Genomic DNA, 10505 nt, shown 5'->3' with positions numbered 1-10505 from the left:
CCGTGCCCCGCGGGCCCCCAGCTCCCACAGCCCGCGCCTCGCTCCCCTCTGCGGGCGCGGCGGCCGAGCCGGGCCGCTCTGTTTGTTGTGGAAGGCGATGGTGGAGCGCGCGCGGCCGCAGCGCTGGGGAGGGGGCGCGGGCAGAATTTCCTTCCTGCGAGTGCCAGAGACCTAGAAAGTAGTGACCAGCCCTCCTCGGGTTACTCTCCGCTGGCTCCTCCCCCACCTCCAAATTTGCATAAAAAAGGCCGAGAAAACCCTGGCAGCGCCCCAGCCTCGGCTCACTCTGCTCCCCCGGGTCGGAGCCCCCCGGAGCTGCGCGCAGGCTGCAGCGTCTGGCCCGCGCCGTCCTCCCCGCGCCCGGCCTCGCGCGCTCCGGCTTCCCAAACCCCCAGCCTCGCCGAGCACGGTCCGCGGGCCCGGGACGAGCTTGGGCTCCGGCTGCCCCGCGCTTGCCCGGCTCGGCTCCCTCCGCCCCCCGCGGGTCGCGCGCCCACGATGCCGCAGGGCCCCGGTCCGCTGTTGCTCTTCGTCCTCGCGCTGCACTGCTCGCTGGGCTCGGCGCACGGGCTCTTCCTCTTCGGCCAGCCCGACTTCTCGTACAAGCGCAGCAACTGCAAGCCCATCCCGGCCAGCCTGCAGCTGTGTCACGGCATCGAGTACGGGAACATGCGGCTGCCCAACCTGCTGGGCCACGAGACCATGAAGGAGGTGCTGGAGCAGGCGGGCGCCTGGGTCCCGCTGGTCGTGAAGCAGTGCCACCCGGACACCAAGAAGTTCCTGTGCTCGCTCTTCGCCCCCGTCTGCCTCGACGACCTGGACGAGACCATCCAACCCTGCCACTCGCTCTGCGTACAAGTGAAGGACCGCTGCGCCCCGGTCATGTCCGCCTTCGGCTTCCCCTGGCCCGACATGCTCGAGTGCGATCGCTTCCCCCAGGACAATGACCTCTGCATCCCCCTCGCTAGCAGCGACCACCTCCTGCCGGCCACAGAAGAAGGTGAGCCCCCCCATTCCTTCTAGCTCTGCTGGGGCGCCACAGAGAACCCCGGCAGCCTGGCTGTCGCCACCAGCCTGTGTCCCCTTGCCCTCGCCCTTTTATTCTCACCCCACCCGAGTTACACTTAGAGACAGTTAAAAGGAACGGCGAAAGAAAACGGAAAAACTGAAAGGTAGCTTTTTTCGTAGGTGCACAATTCTTGTTAAAGGGGCCTGCTGGCCCTGAGGCCTCACCTCTGAGCTCCTGTGTGGAGAAGCTGGTGAGGACCCTGGCCAGGGCTCCTCACTCGGCCCCTACCCGCACGTTCCGACCGCTGGGCAAGGTGCTAGGGTCCCAGGAATGTTTCCTGGACAGGCAGGATAATAACCAAGGTGTCTAAACAGGTGACCACTTTGACCTTGCTAACGTATGCTTAGACACAAGACCAGTACCGGTTTGGACTATCTGCAAACTGAATCTTGATTGTAGCTGCCCAGGTGTTGGAGGAAGCTAGCATACACGGAATCTCCAGGAATCCTCTATCGCGATCAGCTTTTATCTTAGGAGTGGTTTTAATTAACTGGAGAAAGTCATGCAAAAGAGTTTCCCAAGTTTTTACAAAACAGAGGGGAGTTTCTGAGCAAAAAAACCATCAAAGCAATGAAAACCTCATGGGCCCTTGCTATTTTTCCTGAAAGGAAAACATACAATGTGTCGGGGCTGATTTCGGTCCCGGGGGATGGAAGGGGGCTTCCTAATCACCTTCAGGCCTTCCAGCATCTCCCTTTCAGTCTCCAGTTGTTTTCCTGCAGACATCATTAGTTAAAGAAAATGCAAACTTGTTTAGCAATCTTTCCTGGCAGGCATCAGGAGTTTGCAATCATCTTATTGGTTAGATTTCTAATTTATTGCAAATGTTTGGCATTTTTCAAACATTTGTCCAACATATACCATAGACTAACCAGTACAGGTTAGAACAGTTTATATACATCCTGGGAGCTCCTAATTGGAGATGTTTCTTTTGGGTCCCGTGAAGGCAATGAAGGCAGTTTTGTATGAGATGCTTTTTTGTTTCTCTCTGCTATTAGCACTAACTTTACACACTGTTTATGTTTCCCAAAAAGTCATTTTCCTCCTTCAAAAGTTTATGTTCTTCGTATTTTGCTCTTTGCGATTTCTTGACTAGTTTGATAACTCTTACGAGTCACATAAAATTTTTTCTGTGAAAATCCAGTTTCATATCAGTGATAATTGAATTTCATCTAAATCTAAAGGCAGCATCAGCACATTTATAAATGACCCCCCCCCAATCAGACTATTTTAGAACAGCTTCGGTGGGCCTTGGGTGAGCACACAGAATTAATCCCTAGGTGTGGTCAGCTCCCATAGACAGCTTGGCTTTATCTGTGATTCACTTCGGGGATGGGTTTTTGTTTGGGGTTGGGTTCCGTTTTTGTCTGAACATCTGAAACAGGCCAATAAGGACAAGAAGAATCTGTACCAGAATGGTGGTAAGTAATGCAATAAATTCTGCCTAATACAAGCACAAACCTGGCAGAAAGTTTGAGGAGCAATGGCCACTCAGAGCGGCTGGTACAACCAGGAGGTGTGTTTCCAAGATGGAAGCGGCCATCCAGTCACCCTAACATCCTAACACCCCAGCCACCTCTTCCGGTACAGACCCAAAAATACCTTGCATTGACTCCCTCGTGACATGGAGCTCTGCTAAAGAGAAGAGCCGCCCTGCTGTCCCGCAGCTGAGCATGACCATCTTTTGGCTGTGTTTTATGAGTTTTTCCAAATCACTCTTGGGATCTTTTAGTGCTTGCTTCTTAGATCTTGGGAATAACATTTGCACACTGAATTGGTCGCAGGGGTGGGTGACTGAAAAGTTACAACCTGCCCCAGTTAACTCGCTGCATGCATCTGCACGGTCTACCCTCAACTTCCTTTTGATTTGAGAATCATTATTTATTGAACACAACACATGGAAGTTTTCATTTTGAGCAACCATAAACAGAACGCATGAAGCCTTTCTTGGCAATGAGGGGCTCTCCTTTTACAGAGAAGGCAGAAGCAGGAGTCTCTTGGGCCAATCGCCTCTCTTGCCCCGGGTTAGCCCCTTTGAGTTATTTACAAATGCCACCTGCTGTTCCTTTTTAAAGCAAACTTACTAATGACTGTTTTTCACATTTCTAGCTCCGAAGGTGTGTGAAGCCTGCAAAAGTAAAAATGATGATGACAACGACATAATGGAAACTCTTTGTAAAAATGATTTTGGTAAGTAATAGACCAACAGCAGATTTCACATTCAAGAGTTTTATTTACTAGTAAAATGTAGAAGTACAAGTCATTAAGAGGTTGCCAGGCAAAGGTTGCATGAAATAGTCACAGCTCATGTTTGCTAAAGCCGTCTCATTTGCTTCATCTTGGTTTCCCCTTATGTCACTATTATATATTAAAGTGTAGCTTTTTAGGAGAAATCCACAGTTCCTTTAAGCAATACATTATGAGAATTATTCAAATTATCAATGTTCAGTCACTTGACACGTGTACCAGGGAGAGGACTGCAAATATTAACAGCAGAACAGGTTCAAGGCACAGCTGGCCGCAGACAGCAACTTCGGCTGGCATCAAGAAAGAGTATTACTCTCTTTGCAATCCCTGATCTGCTCCCCTGCATTCCATCATCAGTGAATATATCCAAAGCCCTGGTGAATAACGTGGGGGGGAAGGGCTCCTTATATAAACAGAATGGTTTCCCAAGAAGACATCTAATGTGGGCTTTTGCACAATGTCAAATCACCATCCTAAAATCCTTTTTAAAGGATTTTTTGTGTGTGTGAAGTCCTTGTAAGTCTAGACACAGTTGCCACATTCGTGTAAATAGGAAAAACAAAAAAGCTTAAAAACGTACTTTACCAAGATACACGAAAGATGCCATGATGACCTGGCACCTGGGAACAATAAAAAAAAAAGTGTGGCACATGTTACCCAAATGCATACGGCATAACTCCCCCAGGAGAGAAGTGTCAGAGGAAAGAGTGGAGACTGAAACTCCACCTGCACCTTAGCTGCTGCTGTCAGGCCCGCAGGGGAGGGAGCACACCCGCCACACCCAAGAAGGACCAGGGTAAGGTCAGGGTTAGGAGCGGCCAAGAATGTCACCCAGACTTCTGGACATGCTGCCTTCGTCCTGTTCCAAGGCAGGCACCTTTTGCTATATTAGAAGGCTTGGTACCTCTTCCCCATCAGTAATGGACTCTAACCAATCCATATTAACATTTCCACAAACTAAACGCATCCCAAGCCTGAGGGAAACCATTCTGCTGACAGCCTTCCTCTCTCCTTATCTTGGTGGCCCTCAAATCTCAGCCAGGGCAGCCCCCCGCTCGGAATAACCCAGTGACTGCTTTAGTTAGCTCCAGGGCTCTTCCAGCCAGTGCCCTGGGTGTCACCATGGCGGCTTCCAGAACCACCACACCCCGCCAAGAGGCAAGGTTTCAAGCTGGTAAGGCAGGGGTGGAAGGAAGGCAGATGAAAGTCCTTCCTGACCCCTCTCATTTGGAAGAGAGCAGCCAGGACTGATAGGGCTTGACACACTGTATTCAAACGTACAAGTCTCATTCTCAGAGGACCAAGCATGTTAGCAGCAGAGAATCCCAAATCACCAGCGCCTTACCCAAACAGATGTTAGCGCCATGCCTCAAGACATGATTCATAGATAAAGGCCACTTTAGTAAAACTTATATAAAAAATCCTATGCCATATCATTTTTTTCTGGGAACTTATATCTTTTGCACTACGTATACTAATACATATAGTATCTTTCTCCTGACTTCCTTGAAAATGTTGGTGGTTACAGACTCCCAAACAGCTGAATTTAGGGGGCACACACTTGCATATTATTTGTGGCTTCCCCTTTTAAAGATGCCCAATCAAGATCTGAGAAAAAAGAAGGGGGTGAGTGTGGAAGTCATCACACTCAAGGCATCATACGTGTAGCTCACTCACAAGCTTTGTCTTCTGTTTTCCCGTTCTGCTTTTGTCCGACAAAGGGATGATGAATTTCAGGAAGTATACCACACACTGTACTCTGTATGGGTATTCTGAGTAACAGGTGGTAGGAACAAGCACAGAGATCGAGGTTGGTCCTCTGTTTTGTTCTCTGGGTTTGTTTATGTGTTTGTTTGGTGGAGTACTGGAAACTGAACCCAGGGCTTCTGCACTAAGCTACTTACTCTGTCCAATTTATTCCTATTTTGACACACAGTCTTGCTAAATTGCCCGGGATGATCTTAAACTTGTGATCTTGTCTCAGCCTCCCAGAGTGCTGGAATCATGCATGCAACACCATGCCTGATAGCAGTCTGATTTATTTAACATGAATCACCCAAGCAGGCACCAACTCTTCCCCACTGCACCTGGAAGACAAGAGAAATATACAACACCTTCCTATAGTAAAGTTTGCACTTATAAATTAAGAATGGCCTGGAACTGCCTTCCCACGTACCCAGTGTATCACTGAATCAGGTAGTGTCATCACCTCTGCTTCCTACCACATCCTGAATACTCAGGCACGTCTCCCAGGGCAGAAAGTTCCTCAGTAAAGTTCCTTTGATTCCCTGTGTTTGGTCTACACAGAAAATCCAAGAAAGATATCTTTAATATTTTCCCATTCTATTGTGCACTTGCCAAGTTGGTTATTTTAATGCTAGAGAAAGATGAATAATAAACCCTGTCTTGGTAAGAAGTGGTTATTTTTCTGATGTGCCAACTCAAGAATGTTTCATCTGACCAGGTAAAATCTGGGAATATATAATCAGTAAGTAATCCTATCATGTGTAACAGGTATCCCAACCATGTGGGGGTCATCCAGCACCCTGTCCACTAAGCAGAGGTCACAGGAAATGTGACCTTTCCATGTGGCTTATTCTATAACTGAACTCTCATGAACTGATAACTCAGTGCTCTGGTTCAGGTGCAGACCAGACAAAATCATGGTGGCAAAGTCACAGCACCCTCGATTTATCCCGTTGCATTTCTGTCATTTCTCAGTTGACTCACTTAGTCCAATTCCCTGTCTGATGTTTCAAAAAAGAAAAAGGAAACCTCAAAGGGCTCCAAACACATGCACAAAACTCTCTGACTACTGGTTTCAACAATGCCTTAACCCCCATCAAAGTCAGGAAGTCATACCTGTACAGGATAGCGGTCAGTGGCCAGGGTCTGAGCACACTGGAGAAATCTGACATTGAAGGAGAACTGGAGGCTGGAGTCTGACCGCTAAACTAGGCTAAGACACAGTCTAACGGGGTGACCTGATGAAAGCCACTAAACTTCCCTAGGGATTTCAGATTCTTTATGTCCTAACAAAAGATTGCAATGGGACGGCTCTTTCCAACCTTTAAATTCTGTCTCCTGCCTGCATAGTCTTGCAATTTATTCCAACATGTATGTTTGTAAGATTTCCTTACCCAAAGCAAGACTTTGCATAAGCTCATGACTATAAAAAGTGTCTTTTATAGTAAACCACTTACTTTTGGCCTTAACATTCTAATGAGTCTACATATACATTTTGGAAACAGTACATGTATGATCTGTAAACGCCTTGGCCTTGGACAGGCAAATGAGAACACGCAAGGATGAGGTCTTCAGCAAAACACTTTTATGGCTAAACATGTTGTGCTCTTAAAAGGATCTTGCATATTTTTTTTTCTCCTAGTTACTTTACCAAATCAAATGCAGCTGCAAGATCAATTCTCCTTCCCTGAAATCTGTTCTTTAGAAAACAGTGATTGTGTGATACAATTTCCTTACAGGTTTGTCCAAAAACCTCTCCAATATAATAAATTCAGTTTAAAGTTTACAACCATAGAAGGATCATGTTTCACCTAAGAGTCAGGCATATCTTTTCATGCTGAAGTTTCCAACAGGGGAAGTCATTTGTTGGGGCGAGCACAACCACATGCAACCCACTTACAAACCCAAGGGCAAGGAAAGTAGAAGAAAAGTTAATTGAGTCCTGCAAAGAGAAAGTTTGGAAAGGATGGCTGACCGGAAACATTTCCTTTAGAAGTGGACCCACCTGCTGCCCCCAGCTCTAGCAATGGACCCCGTCCTGCAGCCCCTGAGGTTTCATCTGTTCTAGGAAGGTCACTTCCCCTCCCACAAGCCAAGCTGCAGGAATAGGCAGCAAAGTGGAGGAAGAAAGCTCCAGATCCGTACTGTACTCTGCCGTGATAATGTGTGGTTCTCTCTACCGCTCTTATCTTCATAGCGCTGAAAATAAAAGTAAAGGAGATAACCTACATCAACAGGGACACCAAAATCATCCTGGAGACCAAGAGCAAGACCATTTACAAGCTGAACGGTGTGTCCGAACGGGACCTGAAGAAATCGGTGCTGTGGCTCAAAGACAGCTTGCAGTGCACCTGCGAGGAGATGAACGACATCAACGCGCCCTATCTGGTCATGGGACAGAAGCAGGGCGGGGAGTTGGTGATCACCTCGGTGAAGCGGTGGCAGAAGGGGCAGAGAGAGTTCAAGCGCATCTCCCGCAGCATCCGCAAGCTGCAGTGCTAGTTCCGGGGTCCCAGAGGCGCCAGAGCTCACCTGACCGTTTCCGTTTCCGGTGGACCCCCCCACACACACATCATTTTCGGTTTTCCAAGCACAGTCCAGTGTGCTCCATCCCCGGCCTGGAGCACCTTGCCTGCCTTTTGCACGTTTCCATCCCAGCATTTCCTGAGTTACAAGGCCCTGGGAGGCCTCGGGAATGGATATCTGTTTCCGTAGAAAGAAAAAACCCAAACCAATAAAGTCATGACTATTTTTATGGCTATTTACAAGGCTAATTTTGAATATATGTGACTGTGTCTTGGGTCTGATTTTGTTTTTAACCCACTGTTTGATCGGAATCGGCTGGTTTTCACCACTCACTGAGGTGGCCATGCAAGATGCTTCATTTTGCTCTGTGGCTCGAACCCATGGGTTGCAAACTGTTGGGATAAAGCAGGCTGTTATCCCAACCTCTCCCTCAGCTCCAGCCTGAGACTCACTAAGAATACATTTGCCGTGTTACGCCCTCACTAGGAACTCACACAGTTGCATGTATCACATTCCAGCTGCAGTACTTCCATTTATAAGAAGCACATTACCAGTCTTCATAGCATGATTTCTTCAAATAAAGGGCAAAGTAAATAAATTTTGTAATTGACTTGAGTTCATTAAGCCTTGTTTAAAGCATTTTTTACTTAATTTTTTGCAAATAAAACCATTGTAGCTTACCTGTAATATACATAGTAGTTTACCTAAAAAGTTGTAAAAATAATTGCTTTAACCAACACTGTAAATATTTCAGATAAACATTATATTCTTGTATATAAACTTAACATTCTGTTTTACCCATTGTCTTGTGTCTTTTCTTCCTACAAGGAGCTGGGAGTTAGGTCTGAGTGGTCAGAAGGTCTACCCCACCAGACCTCCAGCCCCCGCAAGTCATCTGCTCCTCAAGTGATTCAGACAGTTTCCCTTCCTACATGTATGCATCTTCCCACCTTGTACCACACAAATCATGTGGATTTCAGCAAAGCTGACCCTGCAGAGGAAAGCAAACATTGAAGGAGTCTTTGTCTCCTTTCAGTTCAGCTGCAGCTGTGTGACATCACTACTCTAAACTTGTTTCATGAGCTTTATATATTGTGCTTTTCACTGCCTGATGTTTTTATAATGAAGACTAATCATTGCCAAATTAGTCTTCCTTTCCCACTTAAACTATAACGCTAAGAGAAAGAAGGCTGTGATTTAGAGGGACTAAGGAGGGAATGATGAAAAACTGGCACTGGGATAAGAAAGGGACAGAGACATCCATTGACAAAAGGTTTGGCTTAGTCCATGTGGGCTGCTATTAACAAAACAACTTAGACTGAATAATTTGTAAACACATTTATTTCTCACAGTTCTGGAGGCTGGGAAGTCCAAGATCAAGGTGCCAGCAGATTAGGTGTCTGATGTAGGCTCCGCTCCATAGAGGCTGCCTCTTCATTATGTCTTCACATGGTAAATGGGGGGGTGGGTAAACAAGCTCCCTGGGGCCCCCTATAGGGACCCTAATCCCGTTCTCAAGGGCTCTATTGTCATGACCTAATCACCTGCTAAATGCCTCATTTCATAATTCCCTAAACCGCTGGGGATTAGATTTTAGCATACCTACATTGGAGAGACAAACACTCAGACCATGGCAATGTCCATTCGAATTCCTCACTTTATTATGGAGCCTTCACAGTTCTATTAGATACATGAGGACCCTGAGACTCCAAGTGTAGGCAGCAAGACTCACAAGAGGCAGAGTCATGGTTAAAATTCAACTTCTGCCCTCTCTGCAACCTAAGAGTGTAATACAGAAACACGATAGTACTCATCTACTGGACAAAGAGTTACTAGTGCCAGGCATACAAGCATTAATCCCTGTTTTGACAGAGTTCATGTGAGGAAGTGAAGGAGGGTATTTATAACTAAGCTATGTAAAGCAAGAACACAGGTATATGTAAGTATAGCTCTCTCTGCCATCAAATCTGAAATTTTTAGTGACATTCCTGTGACGCCTTCACCTGATGGCATTTTACCTATTTGGTTGAAATGTTTCCTGAACATATATCCATGATCATCTCCATACCGAGCTACAGATTCTTCTGACACCCAAAGTCAACATAGTACATCACCCAAACAGCTCAGTTTGAGCAGTCCCCTTCATTTTCCTCTGCATTGTTACCTGATTCTGTTTCTCATCTGATTCCACACACAAACTCGGCACACATTCTGCTCCCCTGGGATATCTACAAAACAGGCTGAGGGGAGTGGAGATGTCATAGGTCAATGTCAACACTCATTTTAAACATTTGGAATGGGAGACTCAAGACCCTGAAGAGAGCAGAAAAAAAGAGAAGTGAGAAGGCAAAAGAAGTAGGAAAGAATTTAGTCTATCAAGGGTTAGGAACCAGAAAGGGAAAATATATACAATGCATCAAAAGCAGTGGAAAGAAACCATTTGAAAAAACTAATCTGTCTGAATGCCCCCTCTCCAATCAGAGCAAAAGTTCCATGCATATATAATGGGATGCAAAAACTTCAGTGCCAGAGAGCGGGTTAATACCAGACAAGATCTCCTTCAGTCATGTTTTGAACAGCTCTGGCATCCCGCCAAGGTCTCCATCCTGCCACGTACATCTTTCCATGTACTTTCCGGCCCCATCCCAACCCCACTCCCCACCCCCACTCCCACTCTCCTCTTGTCCCTGTCTTTGATGAGGGTGCAACCGAAGAGGCAAGCTTGGGACAGGGCAGGTAGGTTTTTGTTTGATTTATTGTATTTTGTTTTTCATGGTGATTCAAACAAATATGGCTCCCTTATTCTTGAGATAATCATGACTATATTCTTAATTACATTTTTAGTGATCATACTTCTTTTGTAAGCATATGAAAATATAATGCTAAGCAATTATCAGAATAAGAAAGCTGGTAATAA

At 46.4% G+C, this 10505-nt stretch overlaps 1 protein-coding gene across 1 annotated transcript in view; it reads left to right on the top strand.

The window, feature by feature from the left end:
• Positions 1-8385, top strand: part of Sfrp2 (secreted frizzled-related protein 2) — a gene marked incomplete in the record, with an annotated part of 8660 nt that extends 275 nt beyond the window's left edge. The window contains 3 exon segments of the mRNA XM_005400928.2: positions 3-1000; positions 3179-3259; positions 7260-8385. Of these exon segments, the coding sequence (XP_005400985.1) occupies positions 499-1000; positions 3179-3259; positions 7260-7564 (888 nt within the window).
• Positions 8386-10505: the final 2120 nt, after the last annotated feature.

This window comes from Chinchilla lanigera, unplaced genomic scaffold, assembly GCF_000276665.1.
Source record: "Chinchilla lanigera isolate Chin_1 unplaced genomic scaffold, ChiLan1.0 scaffold00070, whole genome shotgun sequence".
Classification (NCBI taxonomy): Eukaryota; Metazoa; Chordata; class Mammalia; order Rodentia; family Chinchillidae; genus Chinchilla; species Chinchilla lanigera.
The sequence above is the reverse complement of the archived record's forward strand: the minus strand, read 5'-3'. Positions and strand labels throughout refer to the sequence as shown.